Source organism: Aphelocoma coerulescens, chromosome 1A (genome assembly GCF_041296385.1).
Source record: "Aphelocoma coerulescens isolate FSJ_1873_10779 chromosome 1A, UR_Acoe_1.0, whole genome shotgun sequence".
In the NCBI taxonomy this organism is placed as follows: Eukaryota; Metazoa; Chordata; class Aves; order Passeriformes; family Corvidae; genus Aphelocoma; species Aphelocoma coerulescens.
This window is the reverse complement of record NC_091014.1, coordinates 25,861,923-25,887,839: the sequence shown is the minus strand read 5'-3', so window position 1 is coordinate 25,887,839 and position 25,917 is coordinate 25,861,923. Positions and strand designations below refer to the sequence as shown.

At 38.8% G+C, this 25,917-nt stretch overlaps 1 protein-coding gene across 8 annotated transcripts in view; it reads left to right on the top strand.

Annotated features, from left to right (window-relative positions):
* MET (MET proto-oncogene, receptor tyrosine kinase) overlaps window positions 1-25,917 on the top strand; it is a 91,007-nt gene that overhangs the window by 60,889 nt on the left and 4,201 nt on the right. For 7 of the 8 annotated variants that reach the window (XM_068997069.1, XM_068997061.1, XM_068997036.1 and 4 more), the window contains 10 exons: window positions 5,414-5,632; window positions 11,471-11,617; window positions 13,577-13,733; window positions 14,548-14,688; window positions 17,039-17,269; window positions 19,656-19,736; window positions 20,358-20,539; window positions 22,112-22,221; window positions 24,719-24,884; window positions 25,777-25,913. In XM_068997069.1, coding sequence (XP_068853170.1) covers window positions 5,414-5,632; window positions 11,471-11,617; window positions 13,577-13,733; window positions 14,548-14,688; window positions 17,039-17,269; window positions 19,656-19,736; window positions 20,358-20,539; window positions 22,112-22,221; window positions 24,719-24,884; window positions 25,777-25,913 — 1,571 coding nt within the window. The remainder of the gene's footprint in view (window positions 1-5,413; window positions 5,633-11,470; window positions 11,618-13,576; window positions 13,734-14,547; window positions 14,689-17,038; window positions 17,270-19,655; window positions 19,737-20,357; window positions 20,540-22,111; window positions 22,222-24,718; window positions 24,885-25,776; window positions 25,914-25,917) is intronic. The other variant, XM_068997053.1, reaches the window with a different exon arrangement.

Genomic DNA, 25,917 nt, shown 5'->3' with positions numbered 1-25,917 from the left:
TTCTCTTTTCCTGTTAAAACAACTAAACCACTCCAAATTCTCCTGATAAATGTTGTTTCCTAGAGCTCTTCTCATTCTTTCCCCTACCTCCCAGACCCTTTTCCATTTGCCTAAGACTGGTGGTGCCCAATTTAAAAGAGGTCTCACCTTTTCCTGTCAGCTCTCTATCCTCAGGTTTAATTGTAGCCTAGAGTCCCGATGGAGTCACAGTGTAAGTGTCATTTCTGTAAACAGAAGGAGCTGTTGGGGATGCTCTGCATCCCACAGTCTCAGGGAGCAGGGCCAGTAGACACCGTCTGGGGCATTTGCTTTTCTCTGCCTCTTTCCATCCCGGTGGAAGAGGTGAGTGGTACAGCTGATACAAAAGGTTTTCTGGAAGACCCTCCTATAAGAAGTGCAGTTTCACTGAGACTGAAAAGTTTTGGGGGCAATATGCCAGCCCCCTATAGAAGAAACGTTTAAGTTGATCTTTTCAGCTTTCATTGTTTGTAGTTTAGTATTTCTGAAAATTTTTCTTCTATAGCGCAAAAATGTCTTGTTTCCATTTTACAGTATTTCTTTATATTTATTTAAATTTCCTTAAAATTGTTCAGTACTGTGTTCACACTAATTGTGTTTATATTACATTCTATGTTAACACTGTCAATACATTTTGCCTTCTTTGAATTCATTTCAATGAGTGATAAAAATGTACTGAACCATATGTTTCAATAATTGCAATGTGTTTCCTTTTAATTTCTATTTCATGAGTTCTTTTTGTCATTTGTTCTGATTAGGGGAAAAAAAAGTAGGAATTCAGGCAGTGCTACATAAATTCCTCAGAGCTCTAGAGAATGCTTAAGAATACAGAAACCTTCTCACTTCTGCTCACATATCCAGTTCCTCTGTGAGGTACACAAGCAGAGAAGCAGCTCATTCTCCCCTTTCATTGTGCTTGTAAAAAAACCCAATGCACGGTTTGGAGTGGTGTTTGATCAGGAACATGTGCTAAGTCATGCTAGATGATTCTGCTGCTTCTGAAGCACTTGGGAATAACGTTTTCTCTTTGAAAGCCTGTACTTTGCACTGATTCCCCCATAATGAACAAGTGGTCATTTGGGGATTCCTTGTTGTAGCATTTTTAATATCCTATCTATTAACTAATTTGGATATATATTCCCACTGCCTAATCTTTTCTAACAATGAATGTCCCAAGATATGCAAGGCTGCAAAACTAAGGAGAAGCATTTTTAATACATAACCTTCAATAACTGACCCTGTAGCTATGCAAGATCTTCTCTTTCCCCAGACTTTTAATTATCTCTTCAGTAAGTACTCTTTTGAATGATCTTTAGCATTTTGTCACTTCTCCCTGCTAGGTGCCATTTCCTGCTGTTTTACAGAAGAATTTTAAAACACTCTAAAGTTCATTCAATGTTTACAAGTCTGTAAGCAATCAATACTTATATTCATGAAGATGCCTAGAATTCAGTGAGTGCCTACCTTAGCTGTATTAAATAATGATAAAACAAACTCCCTGTAAAATGTGAGTAGCAAGTATGTGATTATTAAAGATATTCACAACTCCCTATCTGAAGACACCTAGGCTTGGATCCTCTATCTGTCTTGATTCCATGGCACAAAGCTGCCACAGAAGCCCATCGAAGAGTTTCCCCCATAAAGGGGAACTATTTGTCTTTCTTTCTGTGCCAAATCTGTATCTCATGCACATCTCCTGCCAACGAAAGAGTACAGCAGGGGATGTCAGGGAAAAACCACTGTGTGAAATCACCAGGGTGCCAGGGATGTAGTGCTACAAGGTACATTGACCATCCCAAGACCAGGGAGGAATTTGGACTCCCAGTCAGTATTGGTTATGTTGTGCAAAGGGCTGTCTCTCAGACCCAAGAGCAAGAGAGGTTTTACTCTACCTTCTGGTCCAATAATTTGATAGACTAGAAGTATCATCTCCCATGCCTTCATCCAGGAAGACAACTGAAATAAAAATGCTACCAATCCATCTGGATCATTCATTGTACTACTTGAAATGGCAGCAAAAGCCAATGAATTCTCTGAAAAACCCTCAGGATACACTGCTTGAGTGTTACTGCTTTACACAGAAAAGTCTTCTGAATGGGCTTCTCTTCATGTTGGACCTGTATTTTCTTGTCTTTCTATTGAGAAATCATCCTTTGGCAAAGATGATTGGAGAGTCTCCAGGCCTGCCTTTAACTTCATTCATCTTTCATTCTTCACTGGAACTCCAAAAGTTTACTTTTTATGAAAGAAAAAATTGGCCATTTTCTTCTTTCTGACAGCTGCAGATCCTGTAATACACATCCAACTGCCCCTCTCTAATCTGGGTCAGCTGCTGGGAGACCTCTGGAACTCAGAGATCCTCCCTCATACTTTTCCTGTTGTTCTATCAGATGGAAAAAAATTGAATTGTGCACTGAAGTTCAGGTTCTGTAGGTCAGGTTTGAATTAATTGCCTCAGGGGTCATATTTTACAAGTGAAACAAGAATACATACCTTAAGTGATGAGTCATATGCATTGTGCAGTGGATTATTATTCCCTTTGGGGTATAGCATTTACTTATGCTTGTGAAATGTTCCATAATTTTTATATTTTTTCTTCCTCATTGTCTTCAGATGTAGATTATAGTTGCAAGAAAAATGTAGGCTTAGCTTTTAAGGTGAATATACTTTAAAGCCTAATTAAATAAAAGTTAAAGGTGCTGGGTGATAGGCAGTATCTTAATTGAGAAGGCAATAGATTGAATTAGGGGGGTTTTCTTAGAGATCCTCAATCCAATATTTCTTGAAAACTAAACCATCATATTCTTCAATTGCTAAAACCAATTTCAAGGTAAAAATGTCATGTCAAATCATGTACCAATAAGGGCATTGCAAATAAGATTTTTCTTGACCTTACCAATCAGTCACATTGCATCCCCTCCAAAGAGTATTATTAGATTTTTATCATTTTCTGAAAGCTTCTGCTTCAGAGACCAGCCTGATAAAGTAAAGTATCTGATTCTAATAAATAGCCACAAACAAAGTTATGAATACCACTGCTATTCATTTAAGGGACCTCACTACTCTACAGTAGATAAAGAGTCTAATGAATTTACATTAATCAAATAAATATAATGATTACTTGGGACATATTTGGCTTTATAATTATATATATTTTAGTAATCCTTTTTAAGAATCGACACAATATGATAGATATCTTAATGAATATTCATATATCATGGAAAAGAATGGCTTGATCATCCATTATACTAATGATGCATCTTATTATTTCCATACTAATTCAAATTAATTTCTAGCTCTGTGTGATAGAACAATGCCTGAGATATGGTCAGTGGTGTATAACAAGTTATTCAAAAGAACAGTCTGATACTGTAAGCACATGGAGCAAAAATCTGCCTTGTCTTGTGCCCCACAGCTTACCTTGTTGACATAGGGGTTACAAAAATATTTCTGAATTTCTGCTAGGAATCTCAATGGGCTGTTAGATACACAGATGCAAGTCCCATTAGCATCACAGAGAGCTCCACCAAGTTATTTAACTGAGTGCCGAACGCATAGCTCACAGACATGTAAGAGCCCTAAAACTGTAATGCTCAGAATGTTGAAAATATTTCCCTTGGCAGATTCAAGTTTTCACAATATTATTCACAGAAACATGAATTGCTGTGGTGATAACAAAAAGCCCTGATTTGTAGATAGCTAATTTAATCCCACTTTTCAAGCTAATGTGGGTATATAGCTGATACAGCCTGAGTGGTTATGTCACTGATTTGAAACAGCAAAATTACATTGCATTAATTTAAACTAATTTCACAGCTCCTTCAGGCAGCATTTGATAACAAGAACAAATTTAATTTGAAGAACAAAACAGAAATATATATATTTTGGCCTTCTCTGGATGCACGAAGATATTAAACAGCATTGTTGACCTTCCAAAGAAATCTCTTGTAGAACAAACATAAGATTTATGATGATGAGGAGCTTAGCCCCATTCTTACTGGGACACGTCAGACACGCTATTTTATAGTTTTTAAAAAAAGAAAAAGTTTAATCTGCTCTCAGGGCACAGTACACAGGGGACTACTTACAGAAGATTTGTACAGTTAGGAGAAAAATACTTCTGTGGAGCTGAAGCACCTCTGTTTGTGCCAGAAGTCCTTCAACCACCTCCTTGCTAGGCAGCATAAAAGGCAGGCACAGAGAAGGGAGTATGTGATACAATCACAAAGAAGCCCCTCTGCAGTTTGCATGGTGCAGCCCAACACTCACTGTGCCTCCCACAGGTGTTCATAGGTGTCCTGTTGACATAAGCAAAGTAGTCCTGTAGAAACCTTCACAATCCAGACAAAGCTGACTCTTCTAGAGCACCATTAATCTAATTAAAGCTGTTGTCTAAAGTGGATCAGATGAAACCCACTCTAGATGAGCTGTTGTCCCTCTGTCAACTGCAAAGGCAGTTTAGATGAGTCCTGGATTTTGTACTGGATCACGTCCCCGTAGCACAAAGCATCCTCTGGAAGGTGTTCTGATTGTGGGGTACACTCCATGCAGGCTGTCATGAGGAATAGTGGCAGAGTGAAAGGCAAGTGTGGCTTCATGCCTGTTGTCAGGCAGCTCCTGCACTGCAGTGAGGGGCTAACATCTCACCCCTGCTGGTTCAAGATGCAGTGCAAGGCATGTCCCACAGTCAACACTCTCAGCAGGAACTTGCATGACTGTACCAAGGCACCAAGTGCCACACATCTGAGGCCTTACATACACATTTTTAGAAAGAAGATACACTTTGCTGAGCTTCTTTGGCCCAGAATTCACAGAGGCTTTGGCTCTAAAGCCCTTTCTCAGAGTCCATAGTACCTTTCTGGAAACATAGCAACTTAGCTGCACTGTGGGTAAACAGTGCTTTACTTCTGTTTTCCACTGTTCCAGTTAGTGTTGTTGGCTTTTACCTTGTCCTCTGCTCCCTCACTATTTCTTTGGTAGTGAAAAAGGAGAAATCCATGTTGCAGTCACTGTGACAGGCTGGGTAAGCTGAACTATGGCTGCTCAGTACACCAGGCTAGCCTCTTGATGGTCCTTGGCTTTGGAAATCATTTTCCATTAATTATCTGCAAAATATTTACTTTAAAAGTGCTGTGAACAATCAGGCCAGGAAGCTTGTTTACTTGAACATTTCCTCAACAAGAGTGCAAACACCACTGACATGAAGTTTTTATACTTTTGTCCCAGCTCTGCATAAAAGCTGTGTAGCACTGATCAGGATTTTGCTTTGGTTAAAGAAGAACAAGACCCTTGGTGTTTATTTTTTCAATATATGTGTATTGTTAAAGAAAGTTGCATTAATCAGTGACTTCCTCTGCATGTACATACTGCAATTACCTCTTTTTTTTTCTTATAGGCATGTAGCCACCGCTCTAGCTCAGAGATAATCTGCTGTACAACACCTTCACTGAAAGCTTTCAATCTCCAACCACCCTTTGTAACCAAAGTGTTCTTTATTTTTGATGGTGTCAGCTCCCTGTACTTTGATTTTGATTACGTAAATAATCCTGTATTTAAGCATTTTGAAAAGACAGTGCTCATCTCAAGAGGCAACCAAAATGTTCTGGAAATTAAGGTAAGAAATGCTGAAATAAGTTTTTCAATTATTCTTAAGTGCACATCAGCAACACAGTGTGGAACAGACGTTTTGATGAAATAAAGGAAGCCCCAAGGAAGCGAGGGCAGAGAGAGCACTGTGTTCAGTACTGCATTCACCCGAGCCCAGTTGTCACAATTTAACAGATGCAGAGCTGAAAACAAAGACAAGTGGACCAGGGTGGTTGGTGTCAGGTCAAGTGGGAGAGGGCTTTCCTTGTCCTCATGGGACAACCACTCTGCATCAGCTTCTGATTGCAATAAGCTGCACCACCAGTTCAGGATTAAACATGGCCAGCAGCCCAGAGCCTGAAGTATGTGGTCTGCGCGTGAGCCCTGGCTCTTACTGGCACATGGTTTTGTATCCTTCCTCACAAAAGATGTGGTCTGGCTTCTTTGGTTCTCTTGAGCTGAGGGAAACTCTGGCCTGTGCACAAAATCACTCATGAGGATCAGTCACTGCTGTAGCCTAAATATTTATGGATCCATGAAAAATGCAAAGTTGATGCTGAATGCCTCTTCAAAGAGCAATGAGAATAGCCTACACAGCACTGAGAAGCATCTCTTAGGAATTCAGGGCCCTCAAAGCACAGGTCGCTCTCTACTACAGTGCTGCTGAGAAAGTTAAATCCCTTCTGTGAGAGTCCAGTTTCTTGAAATCTAGTTTATTTTTAGTTAGAGTATTAAATAGAAAAGGTATAAATATGGGTATTTCTAGTTTACAATGAATGCTTCTGAAAATTTATTGGTATTTATATGTTATTTACATACATATCTATAATTTATATAAAATATAATTGATAAAAATGTTTTATGGAAGACAATCGGTCTTAATGCTTGGGTCATCTCTTTGTGTCACTCCTGCATAGCTCTGTAAGCCAAAACTTCTCCCCCATCACAATGAAGAAATCTTGAAGCCTCTTAAGGGGCTTTAAGAGGCTTTAAGGTCTTTGACTCCAAGATGATCCAGTGGGATGATCCAGTGGGCCAACTTCTGGGCTGCAAGACATCAGGATTACTTCAGAGTTCCTGTCAGCCATGCTCAGTTCCAGTCAAGCTCTGAATATTAATCCATCTCTGCAAAGTGTTTTGGGCAAATACCAAAGAATAATTGGTCTGATTTTTACTTTTTACATTGCTTTTTCTACTTGGAGCTCTTGGCCATACAATCACTCCTTCCTCAATGCAGAGCAATTCTCTTGTTCAGTTATGGAGAAACGCTAGAAAGACTTCTGGTGTGCGGGTCAACAGAGATCTGGGAATATACAGCTGCTGCATGGCTCAGTGCCTCTGTGCAATGACAGCAGTTTGCCAGTATTTTGCAGGTCATGCATATCAACCAGTTGGAAAGAGGACTAATTTGAGAAAAATCTCAGAATAATGTAGATTGGAAGGAACCTCTGGAGGTCTTCATAGCCTAACCCCATTGCTCAAAACAGGGCAAAATTAAAAATTAGGTCAGCATGCCTATGGCTTTGTGTAAATGAGTTTGAAAGTCTCCAAGAATGGAAATTCTACAGCTTTAAGACAGCTTTAGTCTTGCATTTTGTGTCTTATGCTTGAGCTCCCCCCCAGCTCAGTGACTCTCTTCTGTACTTCTTCCAGTTTGTCAGTATCTCTCTTTTTCTGTGGGGTTCAAAATTTGACATGATTCTCAAGGTATGGCTTCACAAGTCCTGACCAGAGCAGAACAATCACCTTCAATCTACTGGCTTTGCTGCTGCTGCTAAAATGTGTGCTGAGCCTTCATTAATGAAGTGGCATACTGCAGCCTAATTTCACATTATGTTCCTGTATATCAGTTATTTTCCAAAGTTTGATACCATCTGAAAGTTCAGAGACAGTGCATCCTATCCTTTTGTCCAAGTTGTCAATAAAGATTTTAACTAGTATTGGTGCAAGTATCAGCCATTGACAAATGAAGATTTGATCTCTTTCCAATCAGTTTTTTACTCATGTTATAGGCCACCCATCCAGTCCATAACATCCTAAGTTTTTTTCATTGCTAAGAGAGATTGTGTTGCAAAACTTGCTAAAACCAAGGTCTCCTTGTCCAATGCTCTCCCTTCATCCAGAGAGCCAGTCCTGTCTGCATAGAACGTCAGGCAAAATACATTCTTGGGAAACCTGTGCTGGCTGTTCCAAATTGTGTTCTTGTCCTTCCTCTGCCTGGAAATGCTTCAAATGGAGGACTTGCTCCATAATCTTCAGAGACACTGAGCGTCAAAAATTAGTTGGTTTTTTTAACTCTACTTTGTTCAGTCTTTTATTCTCCCTGAAGAAATCTCTGGTGCTGTTTATTGCTGGGAAAAAAAAACATTTAGATAAGAAAGGCTGGCTGAGGACTGTCATAGTGACAACTGACCAAAGTCACAATTTTATAGTATTGACCTGTAGTGATAGCACCCAAGGCAGATGTCTCCTAAGCCTAATGTCCTGGTTATTTCCTGACGACCAGCTGGAGAATAGTATTAGTGAAAGCTGGTCTCCTAGAATGAAGCAGGAACAGGAACCAATTTAACATCTTCCTCTAAATAGAATTAGTTATAGTGGGGTGCTTCTATCAAAACAGTGAGACAACTTTCATAAATTATAGTCAGGAGCCAAAAGAGCATTACAAGCCATGTTGGCAACACTTTTCCCTCGCCCCATACCCACATTCAAAAATACACACACACAAGTTTACATGCCTCATGATCATATTTTGTGCAGTAATTAAGCAAGCTCAGCATGAAATTAAATGGCAGCTTGCTTCAGTGAACAGTCTGTTCTACCAAACCAAAGTTCTTTTATCTCTTTCTTAATTAGTTTCAGAGGGGTGGAGGAAGCTTTTATCACAAGTTTTTCAATCTAACTAATCTAGTGTGACATATTTGGCTTTCATCAAATGACAGTGGGTACTGACTGAAATGTTCTGTTTGGTTTCCCCTGATGACCACAAGATGTTTTTGTAAGAAAATGTTATACACAAGAAAACGTTAGGTTTTCTATTTAAAACACAGTCAGGGCACTGTGTGCCACAAATGCCAGTCGTCCTTGTCTTCAGTGCCAGCCTCCAACGTCCCACATCATCACTGTCTTCCTCTGCCAAGTACGTGGCTCTTTCAAGTCTCTTAGTGCCCACCATGCCCCAGTCAGAGGAGTCATGATAGAGTGGCTTGAGAAAACTCTCTGCTTCAACACCATGAAGACACCACTTCAGAAGTGCTCCCATCTCCTGCCAGCATGGAAAGACATCAGGGCAGGAGAAATTCTGGTGTTTCACTGCTGAGTCTGCTGAAAAGGGCAGAGTCCACTTGCTGCCTCCCCCAGAAGCCACTGATCCAGACCTGCAAGCTGGGCTGCTGACAGCCCAGAGCATCCTAGCTGTGAAACAAAAAAAACAAAAACAAAAACAAAAACAAAAACAAAACAAAACAAAACAAAAAAAACCCAACAAACTAAGCAACAAATAAATAAGAAAAGCATCTTTTTTCAGTTAGCCCAGAGGCTTGGACTGTTCTGGGGTTGTGACTGTTTTCTGAGCTGGTGCAGGGACTCTGTGCATTATTCCAGAGGAGACTTAGGCATGGGCCAGCAGTAACTAAAGTGCATTTATAAATATAAATCTTCCACTAGAGAAATACATAGCACAGTTGTGATTCAATGTGTAACAACTGACATGCTGCTACACAGCACATGAGATCCTGGCTGTGCTCTGGCACTTCTGTCTTAAAACTCAGAGTAGGACAAGACTTACTAAATTGTCTACTCCATTCTTAAGCCAGCACAACATGTTCTTTATGAGACAATCTTAAGGAAATCTTCTTGCCTATTTATAGGCCACTCTATTGTCAATCTTCTTTCACATCAAATAGGGAATTGTTACTCTCAATACCTGGTCCAAAAGAGACCAATATGGAAACTGGTATTTTCGAGCAAGCTGAAGAGGAACCTCTGAAGTAATTCCTCATTTTTCCCAAGTCAACCTTCTCACTCTGCTTAGAAGCCTCAAAAATGCTTCTGACACCAATCTCAAAATTTCCACGCCTTAGTTTGAAGTTCTTCTGCTGCTTTTAGACTTTTACCCAGGTTATTCCTATCTCTCTAAAGTTGTGAGGTGGTTGTGCTATCAGATTGGGTTGCAAGACCTACCCAGTACAGTAATGAATTTCTCCTGCTTGCGTTCAAGGGCATTGCTCACCAAGAAGGGGGTAATACACATTTGAAAAGAGGAAATCTTTTTTTCCAGTTCTCACAGGAGCCAGTTTACTCCTTTTCTTAAAATTGTAGGCAAATTCTGTTGTCCTGAGAAAAGCAAAACCACTTTTTGCTTTTGAAAGAGTTTTGAAACTCTTAATATATTTAGATTATCATAGTGAATATATTTGAAACTATAATGTATTAATGGTAACCTAATAGTCATAGTAGTAACTAAAAGCTACCATCTTTATAACTGGCTAAGGACCACCTTAGGAAACATAAGTATGATTTTTTTTTTTCCATTTTTCCATCAGTTTTGGTGGAGAAAACATCAGCTTTGGTGTAGAAGAAAAGACCACTCAACCACACACTCCAGGATAATATATTTATCCTGAAGTTGGAAGAATTAAATTCAAATCTTTTGAGGTGGATAATTCAGAAGAAAGATTTGAACATGAATGGCTCACAATCTGCCACAAGTTTCCATACTAATAAGCAATAAGCATTCACATGGTCCCTGGCCCAGGAATATTTTCTTACTTAACACAAAACAGAATAGCTTCAACTAGACAGAAGATAGAGTGCAAATGGATTTTTATGGCCAGCAATTAAAAAGCATTTACCTGGGGTGTGGCTTTGCCATCAAAATAGGACATTAAACTGTCCCTCCTATATATTTATTACAATTTTCCCAGGATTCAGTCTCATTCTCCAGCAGATCTAAAACATATGCCAAAGTAAGATTATTTTTTGCCCCTCAGAATGGGATTCTTGGGTTTTTTCTCATATACAAGGCTTCACAGTGGTGTCAGCTGTGGTGCCTTCCTCCCTTCTCATGGAAAACTCCCAGATCCAGCCCATATAAATAGCCTGTATTAGTCCCATACTCCCTTCTCCCCTTCTAATCCCACTTAATATGCCTCTTCTTTCATCTTTAGCTGGGCTGTACATGGGCTAGGGCAGCTTCTTAAATAGAGATGCACTCCTGAGCACAAAAGATCCTAAACTTGGCCTTTGGATTCTACTGTCACAATATCAGAAGGAATAATTTTTCATCCAAGTCTGGGATGTGAGAGCAGGTTTTCTAAGAAGTGTACTTTTCATGCTCTCATCTTTACCAAGATTTTTCCTTTTTGGTCTGTGGAACATGATTTTAACAGACTTATGTATGATTATAATTAATTACTTCATTTTGAAAGCTTCACTTCTGCTACCATAACCACTTGCAAAAACCAAATGTTTGAGATGCCTTTAGCTTGTGGATAATATAATGCCAGTTTTGTGTAAACCACAGTGTTACATAATGTGTCCTTTCTTGCACAAATTATGCAAAAATCTAAACAGGACCAACAGGATTAATCCCTCAGACATTTACATTTTTAGAAGTGTGTATGAGCTGTGTGAGTGTTAGTGACAGCAGATTTTATCTATAAACTTTACCATGCTACACTGGCCTGTCTGTCAAAGTCCCATTTACATGAAATAACCCTATACATGCATATTGACAGGACAATGTAAATTCTCATTAGTCTTTTATTTCACAATTTATTTTCTATTAAAAACATTTTCCAAGCTTGTAACTACTTAACTTTTATGAGACGGTTATGTAATATGAAATTGATTTTTTTTTTCCAAGGGAAATTATATTGATTCAGAAGCTGTTAAAGGCGAGGTGCTAAAAGTTGGAAATAAAAGCTGTGAAAACCTTCTCCTGCAGTCAGAATCAATTCTTTGTACGGTTCCCAGCGATCTCCTGAAATCCAACAGTGAGCTAAATATAGAGGTGAGGCAACTACACCACACACGAGACATTAATGCCATTTTTATTATCATTCACAGTGTCACTATTGAACCAATAAACTTTAAGCCTAAATAAAATTTAAGCCTAAGCCTGTGCTTACAGGGATATCTCTATCCTTGTTTGTTTGGGATGGAAATTCAAATAATATCAGCTATTTTAAAATAAATGTGATCATCATTGTTGTTATTACCTGTTTGTAGAGAGACTTTCTGGAGCCTTAGGCACAAAGTAGGACCTGAACTAAGCACAGAAATAAAATTATAGTTTTTAATCCAAACACAGGAGGAAACGTGGGGAAGAATGAGAAGCTATAATGGAGTAGTTTTTGTTTGGAACTCACAAGCCCTTTTTTCAACAAAAAATTCTGCTGCAGTCAAGAGGATCAAATATTTCCTGAAGTATTTTCTTTCTTGTCTGGATTTTATAATTTCATTTTAATTCTTTTTGTAACAAGAAGACACTTAGGAAATGTTTCAGTCATTGCTTTAAAGGTGGTCTCATTAGAGTCACTCAGTGTGCTACTGCAAATTTAAATTGTAGACATACTGATTTATAGAATAAGACATAAATCTTTCAATACACTTGTATTTTTTTAAATATATAAAAAAATGAAATTGGAATGAGATTACCTTTAAACTATGAAACTGCACACTGATTCACTGAAAACAGTGGAGACTTTGCTAGTCATGTAATTGTGGTTAGGATCAAAGTCTATGTAAACTCTTTGAAGCAGGGACATCTATTTTTCTATGTCTTTATGGCATTCATCTCAACAGGACCCTGGACTGTGAATGATATTCCTATGTGCTACTGCAATCTAAGTAAATAGCAATAACTAATTTAATTTATTAATATGGTAACTAGTAATTTTTTTTTTTTTTTAAGAAAGTATTAATTTTCTTGGATATATGAGGCAAACTATAAAATTAGATGCAGCTCTCCTTTTGGTGTATGTCTCCCAGACTTCTAAGTGCCTAGTTTCATATAATACTTGTGCACAGGTTGCATTCAGTTAATATGTTGTATTTTTACATATGCAACCAGGACTAACACTGCATTCGATGTGATATTTTCTTAACCTCTAAGAAACAGATATGTGTGACATGTTTCATGCATAGAAAAGAACAAAACATAAAGGGGTTAAATAAGGTTTCTGCTTGTTTACTGGCAAGGAGACTCAGAAATTGTAGTCTGCCCAGCGAAGAAGAAAATTTGCTCTTTTGACGGGCAAATCCATCATTACAGTACCCAGAGGGATAAATTCCACAGGAGGAAGGGAAAAGATGGCCAAATGCATTCCAACTGACTGAGCTAGTGCTGTGTGACCTAAAACAGTTTTTCCCTGTTAGCTGCTTGGTGTTTGTTCGGTTGTTGATTTTTGCGGTTGTTTTTTTTGTTTTGTTTTGTTTCTTTAAACTGTCAGCAAGCTAGAAGCTGGCAAGGGACAGGCTCACATGACCTTGGGAACTAAAATGCAAGCATGCTGTCAACAAGAGAGTGAGTTTGATGCTACAGCACATATATGCCAGAAGGACACACATTAAAGACTAGCGGGGCTATTTTTTTCAATGTACATCTCAGCCATTCTGTGCACCATATGGGTAAAAGTATGAATTTAACATTTTGAATTAGCATCTGGTAACAGTGGAACCCTGTTATCCAGAGTGCATGTGACTACATGCTGTGTATGTGGTGTATCAAATATAGAGCTGTGTCACTACCAGAGCTCTTGAAGGTGAGAAATGAGTCATAAACATGTAGATTTGTTTTCATGTACACCAGTATGACAATTTCTCCACTCCCAGTGTCTTATCACAGTACAGCATCACAAAATCAAGATTTAATCATACAGGACGTATCAGTTCATACTTCAGTACTAATAATCTAGTTCTTGCTTGTCTTTGGAAATCATTACACTATTTTTTTTCTTTGTTATTTCAGTGGAAGCAAGAAGTTTTGTCAACAGTTATCGGAAAAGTGCTGATCCGGCAAGATCAGAATTTCACGGGACTAATTGCTGGAATTCTTTCAACATTAGTCTTAATCTTTATATTTTTGGTGGTTTTCTTCTGGAGAAGGAAGAAGAAGCAAATTAAAGGTCCATCATAGTCAATCCCATAAAATAATTCCATTATTATATCTTAGATTTTAAAAACTGACATAATTCTATGCTTTGCTTAACTGTCATGCACTACCCTGTTATAACCTGTCAGCAGAGGTTTCACAATCCAGTCCCAATGTTTAGTTGCATTTCAGTGCTTGGCAAGAGCCTGAGCTGGGTGAAGGGCCATATTATGCCTTAAGCAGAAGGATTTCGGAGGAACTCTGATCTATTAGGAAAACTTAGTAACTTCTCTTCCCTAATCGGCTTTGGAAGAGAGGATGAGTAAATGACATGCATGGAATCACGAGTACTTCAGCTTCATCCAGTTGCCTTTCATTCCTCCAGGCTGTGCCTGATTTGTGCAAGACACAGAGCACTGCAGTCTCCTGGTCTCTCTTCACCCCAGATCAGGAACTTGCTCAGACTCTGGTTCTTCTCTGGCCCCTGTGTCTGGGTTTCCTTCCAGTGGGAGCTGCCACACTATGTAAGGTGGGAGGAGAAGGGGAGATGGTGTATAACCAACTCTTGTCCTGATGCAGTACCACAGCCCATGAAGCTGGCCTTGGGGTCTTCAAATCTGTCTTTGATCTTCCAGTATGGCTAAGAGTGGGTCTTCAATACAAGATTTTTTTGCAAAAAATCTTGCACTGTAAAAATAGCTCAAGTCCTGCACATCTGCCACAGTAACAACCTGACCCTCTTCCCAGCAAAGCAGAATATCTAAATTTAAATAAATAGATAGATAAATCAATATTGGCATACCGAAAACATGAGAGTTTTCTAATATTTCTTTCTCCTCCCCTTTCAGATCTGGGAAGCGACCTAGTTCGTTATGATGGCAGAGTGCACACTCCTCACCTGGACAGGCTGGTGAGTGCAAGGAGTGTAAGTCCAACAACAGAAATGGTTTCAAGCGAATCTGTAGACTACAGATCAACTTTTCTAGAAGGTACGCCTCTATTAGGAATCTCTATGGAGGATATTTTATACATCTTGATTTTCATGTGTCTTCAGATGATAGCTACTTTGATCAGTATCCTAATTTCAGTTTCTCATCTGATTTGTCTGTGTCTGCATTTTTGGGAGTCTCATGTGTTCTCAGGCTTGCTATTTTAACTGAGCTTCTCAGGTGCTTCCCAAGATTAAGGTGCAAAGGATTTTTACTTTTATTCATGTTGAAGGAATAAATAAAATACAATACAATACTCTCTAAAAATATGCTCCACAAGTTATTAGGAGCTATTGTATATAGTGTTTCTGTGTTGTCATAAGATCCATCACACCATGCACAAATCCACTCTGAAAAGACTGATTTTAAGGATAGCATCAAGTGGCTGTAGATTTAGTGTGTCTCAGTGACTTCCTACAGTTATAATAAAGCAGTTCTGTTGGCCCAACAACGGACATGTAGTTTTGTAAACTGATATTCTTTTGTCTGTTAATGCCCCTCCTGTAAAATGGGACAGTGTATAATGCAGATATGTTAATTTAAAAAATTAAGCTAAAGTATATGAAGACTGTGACAAATTGAATGGAGGTCCATGTGCACCATTATGCCAGTCTCGAGGAAGAATAATCCTATGCTGAATATATTTTTGTGCCATATAAGATGATTTTAAAGTGGGTATTCTTCAGAAGAGCAGTCTGCTACACTTATAATACCATGCTAGGCTGAACACCTCCTTTAACACATGTGGAGACCATGTTCTGTGATTACCATTAAAGAGCCTTTATCTATTAGGAGTTACCACATTATGGTGTGTGAGGTATCACAGATATTTGTTAGTCTTGGTATAGACATAGTCTTGCACTATTTCTAGTGCTGCTGTATACTATGCAATAGAAATAACTCCAAATCTTTATTCTACTTTTGCAAGCCCCAGTCACAGAGATATTTGAGTGACATGCCTGTTCCCAGCTTCCCATATTGTTTTTTAATTGCTGCCACCAGCTCATACAGGAAGTTTCTTGATTGAAATATTTCCAAAGGGAAAGGAAAGCCCATGACACTGGTTAGAAGGGAAAGCAGTATATGAGACAAAACTATGCAAAGATCCTTGGTGGAAGGCAAATCCACAGTGGTCCTGAGGTGACTGTGTACTGGCAAAGCACAGTTGAGAGTGCATTCAAGAAGGGGATGTTCACCTAATGTTCCCATAGAAATGTTTATGTCAATATTATCAAAGAATAAAATAAAAGAAACATTAGAAAACATGCAGGTTTACATTTAGCAGCTTAAAAAATTATTTTGCAGCCATGGCTAGATTATTTTACTGTGTTTATTAAGTAGATATTTGCCCTTAGTTACAAATAAATTCATTTGTAAGTGTAGGAGTTGGTATTTTTACTCCTAGATGAAATAACAGAGTATTTCTCAGGACCTAGAGTGATAAAAACACTTTATAAAAATTTCACAGGTTTTATGCAGAAATAAATAAAGCATGTCTATACAATACCTTTTACTTACTGTAATAAAATACATGATCATTTTTGTTGGTAAATTTACTTCCCTTTTTTTTGGTTTTGGCCCTGGACTAAGTTCAGGTCATTGATGCCACTGAAATAATTCCAGACTGAAATCACACAAAATACTAGGAAAAAGATTTTAAACAAAACCAATTTGAAATACCTGAACAACATGCTGTTGATAAAAAAAAAAAAAAAAAACAACAACTCAAATAGATACTCCTGGATTTACTGAAATATTTTAGTTTCTGCTATATCAGATGGCTCATGTTATTTTCATGAGTAGCACCAACTGTATTATCTTCAGCAGTTACAGGAAATGAATCACCTCTAGGCATTTCCCTGGTTGAATATTTACCATTGGATAAATATAGCTAGTCACCAGCACTTTGGAAACCTTCATGAAGTGTTAAGTTCCCTACCAAATTAGAACATGACAATAATAGAAGGTTTCATGTTTTTAATTGTTCACTACCTCCTCCTCCCATATTGCTGTCATTTTTCTGTTTTACTCTTGTTACTTCCATATATAACCTCTATAACCTCTATTTGGCAAGAAGTGACACAGCTTCATTCTATCCCCTCAGAAAAGTGGAAGTTTTGCCATTTACTTTCTTAAAAGTAGAGCTGAGACAAGCATAAGTGACATGATTTTCCTGGAGGTTGGCAGATTACCAACGCATATTTTCATTTTCCCTTTGTGACCAAAACTTCCGTAAAGCCAAGCCACTTCCAAACTGATAAAATCAAGCCTTGCTTACCAATGCAATAAAACTCTTCATTTTTCAAGGAGAAGTTTGAAAGGATTATAATAGTTTCTGTTCATCTTGCAGATCAGTTTCCAAGCATGTCTCAGAATGGATCGTGCAGACCTGCCCAGTATCCTCACTCTGACCTCTCCCCGATTCTGTCTAGCGGAGACTCAGATTTAGCCAGTCCACTTCTCCAAACTAATGTCCACATTGACATCAGTGCCTTAAATCCTGACCTGGTCAAAGAAGTGCAGCATGTGGTTATTGGTGCCGACAGTCTGATTGTGCACTTCAGTGAAGTAATAGGAAGAGGTGGGTACTGCAACTCTTACCTTGCAAACTGCTCTTCTTTTTGCACACCCATTTATTATAAACCATTCTGAATAAGCTGTCTACAAAGATTTTTCAAGATTTTTACCTCTTATAGCATTGCATCCCATGCACTGAATCAAGCAGTAATGAAGGGGCTATCCTTTGAAGTCAGTGCATTTGATCAGTTGGAGAAGACACCATCAGGAGAAAGGAGTCTGCCAATGAATGAAGCTCTTTTGAACTCATGGACTTGCTGGTCCCCCACCAGCTGCCTCAATCTCATACTTTTCCAGGCTACAGAAAGCTCAGCCAGGCTTCTGATCCATGAGGTTGTGGTATGGGAGTGAATCTGCCACAGGATATTACATGAAACCTAAGGCACATACCTAAATGGCAGGGGATGCTGAGGCAGGAGCACAAGTGACCTTAAACTTGGAGCCCATTATCTGTCAGGATTGCTACATGACACAGGAGACTCCTGCAGTCATTAGTGTATACAGTGAAAGTCCCCGTGGCCCAGGTGAAATGCCCACACCCCTTTTTCCTCCACAAGTTTCCACCAGCTCTGAGGAATTTTCTGCTTGTTTCCTCACAGCAAGTGCTCTTCATTCCACCTCATTCCTCCCTCATGCCAGCTGCAGAAATATGTAGCTCCTGATTCACTTTCCCTTCGTTTTGTCCCTGATTTAGCAGGTCTCCTATTTTTCTAAATTTCTCTCATCGCTCCTATTCCTCTACATCATCGTAAGCAAGTTCCCTTCACCTTTCATAGTCCAAGACAGTATTTCTGTTATGGACATTTATCAAACTCTGTATGATTGAGTACATGCTAGTAACCAAAGTACAAACTGGATTTTTAGTATTTCTACAGATCACGCATGAGAGGTCTCTTGTTGAGTATCAGGATACTGATAAAAAATTGGCTATAAATTATATTCTTAATGCCTCTTCTGCAGGAAAAGTCACAAATCAAACAAACAGTCAGTGTGTTTCAATTTTATGTATTATACTTCATCATCCCCAAAGCAAGGGTGGGCCTTTTTCTTTTCTTTTTTGTTTTGGAAAACTCCAAGTAATTTCCCATTTTTTAAATGTTGAAAAATATCTGGAATGACACCAAGATAATTAACCGTTTTAAATTTTCTCCTTTCTAACTAGAAATGGGCCAAACCCCAAAATATTTTAGACACACCCAATCCAAGCTTTAGGATTTGTGCCCAGGCTCCAAGCAATCTGTGGTCTGATGGGATTTTAGTTGCTTTTATAAAACAAACTTTGGATTAATTTTACCTCAAGCCAAAAGCAAAGCCAACTGAGCTCTGACCAGAGCTTAGGACTGGAACATAGTAGAATATATCAAATAGTCTTGTTCTCTGTAGAACTCACACTTAAGAAAAAAAGTATTTTACTTTCTAACTGCAAATATTAGTATTTTAAAAGTGTCCAGCAAACAGTTCATCTGTGAAAGAAAGCCACAACTACGTGTACATAATTTGATTTGGAGAAATTAATGCATGAGCCTGGAGCTCAAACTTCACAGTTTCCCAAACTGGTTAACCTGACTTCTCATAGTAGGTTTTGGTAGACTACATCATTTGCTTGGCAGGAAAGCACAGGATTTCTGTGTCCCTGGCAGTTCATTACACTGCTTAGACCATGAGAAAGAAGGCAAATTTTGCTCATCATCTTTTAGTGATATTTTACATTTGGAACTAGGCCCTAGAAAAAACTGCCAAGTGGTGTCATCAGTCTGTGACCTGTAGAGCAACTCCCAAACCATCCACAGCCAACACATCACTTTTAACATTCAACATTTTCCATGGAATAGCAAGACCTTAAGAGACTGTTAGCCCAGAGTGGCTGTCCTTTCCATCAGACACATCAGATGCATCAAGTCTGTACAGTCCAGTGTACCACTTAGCGTGGTCTTGCAGATCACTGGGAACCACCAATCCAGTGGTCATGTTGGCTCCTAACTGCTGCCTGTGCCTTCCAGGTGCTCTCCTTTGACATCTGTGTCACAGGAGAAGATGGTGGGAATGGGCTGACATGGGTTTTGTGTGCATAGTGATTACAAGAACATGAAATATTTGTGGCGCCAGCCTTGTCATTATTTATACTCTCCATTTAGGTCAAGAAATACCAATTATGCTGCAAATAGAGTTTTCATTTTATGTAATGGTGGTTTTATGTAATGGTGATTTTATGCAATGGTGGTTTTATGTAATGGTTTTATGTGTTACTTAGGAAATATACATTACAAGTGTTAGGAATTGGACAGAAATGGAGTGTGATCACTTTCTTACACTATAATTGCTACCCAGTGGAAAATACTAGAAAGCTAATTTTACTTCTTAAAGCTAATATTGCTCATTTTTTTACACAGGACATTTTGGCTGTGTGTACCATGGGACATTGCTGGATAACGATAGCAGGAAAATTCATTGTGCTGTGAAGTCACTGAATAGTGAGTTACATGTTTAATAGTGAGACATTACTACTAATTCTAAAGATAACTGGGGTGAACCAATACACTACAGTGAAGTATACATTCATAAACAAAGATTCTTAGCTGCAGCTGAATCTGATTTATCTTTGGAGCAATTCCAGTTACTTCAGACTACCACAACACATTGGCATATACTTTTACATCAAATGAAATGTCCATATATTTCCTCTACAAAGAAAAGAAAACTGGAAAATAAGGGAAAGGTAGTGTCATTTTTTTATTCTACTGGGCACTGAAGATTTGGGTTTGGAAGTTAAATTGCTGAAGAGTGGGCAAAGCTGCTGGAAAAACAGGAAGATATTATAACAACATTTATTAAGGACTTTACTCAAGTGTTGTTATTCAATTTTAAATCGTTCAAAATAAGAAATGCAGAAACAGAATTAAAATCACCAGCAGCCTGTATTTGGTCCTTGTAGGAAAACCAACGCACATGACCTGGTTGTAATGTGGGAGGTGGGGAGCATGTCTGTAGTCTCTCATTATCACTTTGTTGTGCAATGATATGCTGTAGAGAAATGAAACCTAGTTTGTTTCTGTTTCTTTTAATTAATTCCTTTTTTTTACTGGATTTCTCAGGGATTACAGACCTGGAAGAAGTAGCTCAGTTTCTGAAAGAAGGAATAATCATGAAAGATTTCACTCATCCCAATGTTCTATCACTCCTGGGAATCTGTTTGCCCAATGAAGGATCCCCATTAGTTGTTCTTCCATACATGAAACATGGAGATCTTCGAAACTTCATTAGGAATGAGACTCACGTAAGTACATGGTGAGGCACAAATGGCAATGCAAGTCTGGCACGCCCTGCTCCAACACCACACGTTATAAGCTCTCATAATTACATTACGTCTGCAACTTGCTGCTGTTACTGCACCTTAACCTTTAGCACTTACTTAGTCTGGCATCAAGCCCAGCCACAGCACTGCCACTCCCTCCCCTCCCCCTCAAATTCCTCTCCAGAATGTTTCCCAGAAATTATCAGCAATAAGTATTTCTCATTTCCCATCCATAAGCCTCTTTATAAACAAATGTGTTTATGAGATCTAAGTCAAGAGGCCCAATCATCTGCTGGTTTAAACTGGCACATCTCTGTTGACTTTAGCACAGCTGTGCCAGTTGTCAACATCTGCTCTTCCAACTGCTAGGTAAGGGACATCCATGTCCAGCTAGTGTTGCAGTCCCTTTGTTATCAATATTTTTTCTTCTTATCTTAAGAAAGAAAACCAGGAACTGTTACACAAACTATGAGTACTCTCTTAGCATCAGTCTTCCCCATTTCCATTGAAAGACTGTAGATTCCTCAGATGTGCCTCACTTGCTCTCTTTCAAGTATGAGATCACAGGTCTTACCTCAGGCAGTGTAAGCCCACTTTACACTGTAGTATTTCACCTATTTCACAGCGCTAGGACAATATAACGTGACTCCTGAGCCAATAGGATTTTGTCCTTGCTTCTATGGCAAGCAACAATAGCCAGTACATTCAAAACTAAATGCATTTCGACAAATTTTTGGAGGAGTTAAGCTTTCTGAGGTAGGGACCTCTTCCCATTTGAGCTTTTTTCATTCTACAAGCACCAGGACACTTGTCTGTAAATAGTGCCATGGTCCTTCCTGAAATAAGTAGAATAATGACCACAGTTGACTCAGACTGTTCCACAGAATAAAATTATAAAGAGCAATGTCAACAAGAAAAAATCTGGGGGATCATTACTACTACATAACAAGTCATATGATTGGATAAAAGATTTACAGGCTTATGTTTATACTTATTTTGATATTTAACATTTTCAGTATCATCTCACCATGTTGACCAGCAGAAGGGGTTAACAATCATTGCCAAAAATCTTCCTCTGGTAACTGCTAAGGTCTCATTTGCCTTTTTTATTACATCATACCGATGCACTTATTTTGTCCCAAATAGTACTTTCTCTTTTCTTGGTCATCCCCAGCTGATGAGCTCCAAGTTCATAGTTAGTACCTTCCACTGAGTTACATGCTATCACTCTGAAGTTCACATATGTGAATTTTGTGTATCATCTGTGATGCTGAGGTTTCAGCATACTGTTCCACTTCCCAGGCCAGGTTATGCTACTTATGCTGCAAACTCTACTCTTCTGGAAACTGTCAGCTCTTTTGCTTTCTTATAGTGTGTTTTCTCACTGGAGGTAAGAAGTTGACCTAAACTTAAACCAGTTTCACTACAAGCACCAACCTGTCTTGATCATTCTGGTGTCAGGAGAGGTGTGTAAAACCTAAAGAGTCACAGCATAAAGCAGTCTGATCCTCAAGCTTCTGCGTTCATTTTATCATAAATGTTTGTATTTTACAGAATCCAACAGTAAAAGATTTAATTGGATTTGGCCTTCAGGTCGCAAAAGGAATGAAATACCTTGCAAGTAAAAAGTTTGTCCATAGAGATTTGGCAGCAAGAAACTGTATGTAAGTACAAACATCTACTTTCAGCCACATTATCACACGCGCTGCTGTGTAAAACACTGAGATGAAATAAATTAAAGCTTCCAGGATTCTGCTTTTTTTTAGTCAAAAGATGGTAGTTTTTTCATTGCTCTGCAATTATACTGATGTTTGTCTTGCATACTGATGAGCTACTCATCTTGCTAAGGGCTCATTTCTTACACATAAGCTTTTTTTGAGTGTGAGAAATAAGAAAGCTGAGGTGAACGTGTAGCCTCTCAAAATCATTGGTTAGAGTTTAAAAGGCATCTCCTAAGGGAAGTTAAACTGCTGTTGCCTCAACTTGCTGTGCTTCCACCCAGCCTCTTCAGAAGCAGAATGTCTCTGCTGCCACACCTAACCAGGAGGGAGAGGAACACAGGGGAACTTTGTGAGAAAAACAGGAGCACAAAGAAACACCAGTGAGACCTCTTGACAGTAGTCTTTCATTACATGAGTATGAGCTTACTTTGGCTCAACTATGCACACAAATTAACATTCAAAGAATCTTACTAGTGTCTGGGAAGCCAGACAGTTCAGTTCCCACAAAGACGAACTGATACAGGAGTTGCCAATATGATTATGCTGATTTATCACCAATGTTGTGAATTAATGAGGCACAGCCTTAAACATTAGAGTTTATTTTTAGCACATTGTAAACTGGAGCTCTGGCTGCAAAAAGGTCATCATCTGTGACATCAGATATCTTACTCTTTTCTCAAAGGTGCACACCTGTGCAGCTGAAGAGCCTCTGAAAAAGAACATTTTCTTACAGGTGTTGGTTTTGTAAGGGATGAAAAAAGCCACAAGCAACATGATTTTCAATTTCCTAAGAAGAAATGCATTGGGTTACTTAACAAAAGACCTAGTTAATCTAATCAAAGTACAAAGAGTGGCAACAGGACATTCCCCTTGGCCTACTGTCTCTTCCTTGGGTGAGGAAAGAACTCTCAGGGTGTCTCACATGACCACTGAATGACTGCTTTTGACTTCTATAGGGTTCAGCACTTCAGAGCCTGGAGAGCTTCTGCCACAAGACCCACTTTCCCCAGTGGCCATGTGCAATCCAACACTCAGACAGCACAGGCCCTGCCACAGTGGTGATGTCGATCAGAAAGGAAGTCAGCATGCAAATATAGTCCTCAGGGACTCTTAACTGTATTCCACTGTCCTGGAAGAGGTGCAGAAACCTGCTATGACATAAGCTGTTTCCTGTTGACCCAACAAAGTTCCCTCCTACTCCCTTCATCAGATTAAGTTATAACATCAGTAAATACAGCAGGTGATTGCGTCCCATGCAGTGGGACTTCAACAGACCAGAGTTGTCCAGACAGAAACGTCATCAATTCAAGACAGCAAAATGCCATGTGTAAACACTGAGAGAGACAGGATCATTTAGCCCAGAGAAGGTTCAGGGGGATCTTATCCATATGTATAAATGCCTGATATGGTGGATTAAAGAAGAGGAAGACAGATTCTTCTAAGTGGTGCTCAAGGACAGGCCAAGAGGCAGTGGGCACAAATTGAAATAGAGAAAATTGCATTTAAACATGGGGAGAAATGGTTTTATTGTAAGATGACTGAACACTGGCCCAGGTTGCCAGAGAGGTAATGGAGTCCTTATCCTCACAGATATTCAAAACCCACCTGGTCATGGTTCTGAGCAACCTGCAGTAGCTGACCCTGCTTTGAGCAGGGGAGGTAGTGGTGAACCAAATGATCTTCAGGGATCCCTTCCAACCACACCCATTCTGTGACTGTGTGATTCCGTAAAGAAGCCCAAAAGGAAGTGCTTGCTGTGACGAGGTCTGCACATACAATGAAAGATAGGCTTGAACATGCCAATACCTACACTCTATCTGTTTGTGACAATGGTACCACTTACCAGGACAAATACCAAGCTTAGGCCTAAGAAGTAAAGCTAGGGAGGTCTTCTGGTATGGCTGAGATGTCATCCCAACAGAACTTTTGTTATGCCATCATTTTCCCCCAGAACAGACACCAAACTCATCCTTAATTACAGGACTACATTATTGCATAAAGGCAGTAACTGAGATAATGATGGATCCCTCTATGAAAACTGAGAGTAAGTAGGAAAGGTGATGCACTGACTTGGATGAGCAGGTTTTAACGATACAGAAGAAAAAGCAGCTATGGAATAAATGATGTATCATTCAATCAGGATGTATAGGCTATTAGCAAAAATCTTTTTATACACAGAAATTGTTCTAAAATAACTATAATTCAAATTGTATTATTAAAACAGTATTGGTAATTTCCTGAGTTCATTCACTGTTTTAAATGGGTGTCAAATATACTTTGCTGCACTTTTTATTTCAGTGTAACATTAGTTCATAGAGCCAAAATAAAGTACTGCCATCCAAAGTCACAGTCTCAAAAATGTAAGTCAGTCATTATAATCCACCATCATGGTAAATCTTGCCTGCTCATTTGCAAATAATACCTTTTGTCATTTCCATAGGTTGGATGAAAAATTCACTGTCAAGGTTGCTGATTTTGGTCTTGCTAGAGATGTCTATGATAAAGAATACTACAGTGTGCACAATAAAACAGGAGCTAAACTGCCAGTGAAATGGATGGCTTTAGAAAGTTTACAAACTCAGAAGTTCACAACAAAGTCAGATGTGGTAATGTACAACCATATTTGTATCACCTATTTATTTCTTTTATATTGCCTGAGGCATCTTTCTAGTATTTAATTAATGGAACAACTCCAAATCAAAACTTATATTTCAATTTAACTTTAGTTCACATAAGAATAAAAGACTCTTTCTACATCCAGAAAGTGCATTTGTCCCAATCACAAAGTTGTTCTGATTATATCTTACTGCTCAGGAAAGAATTAGGGGTTTAACCCTGTTCCAAGGGAAAGTAAGGACATTCCAAGAAGCTAGGTTGGAGCTGAACCCTGCTATAGGAGGAGCTCTGGAAAGCTTGACAGAACAGGTTAACATGGAGACTTGTAAAAGTTAATAGTTCTCCAAAATACTTTATTTGCTTTATAAATACTTACTGGGTGCCTACAGCAATCTCAAGTATTACCTGGCCATTTATGAAGAAAATACTGTTAAGATGAAGTCAGTTGGCTGGATTGCTTTGTATTTTAGCTCTCCTTTCAATCCAGATTCAGATTAACCTGTGATGCATAGAATTTTCACCATGTATACTGTCTTCAGCACATATTTACACTGAGTTAGTCAGATCATCAGCTCATGTAAACTGGCAGAGCTCCATTAACCTCAAAAGAGGTCTGCCAATTTATACCAGCAAAGTAGCAGGCCTATGGGCTTTTATTTTCTTTCATTTACTTAGTTGAGATTCTCTGGCTCTTATTTAAGTGACTCCTCAAGTCCCTACAGCATTTATTAGCCCACTTAAAAGAAAGCTGAATGCAGTAAAACAACTTTTCAAAGGAAAATCCATGCAGTTGAATGCTTAAATCTGTCAAACCATCTTCTAAAACAGGAATGTAAATGCCTCCAACCCTTTAACTTTTTGGTTTTTTCTTTGTTTTCTTAGTGGTCCTTTGGTGTATTGTTATGGGAACTTATGACACGAGGGGCACCACCTTATCCTGATGTAAATTCTTTTGATATAACTGTTTACTTACTACAAGGAAGAAGGCTGCTGCAACCTGAATACTGCCCTGATCCACTGTAA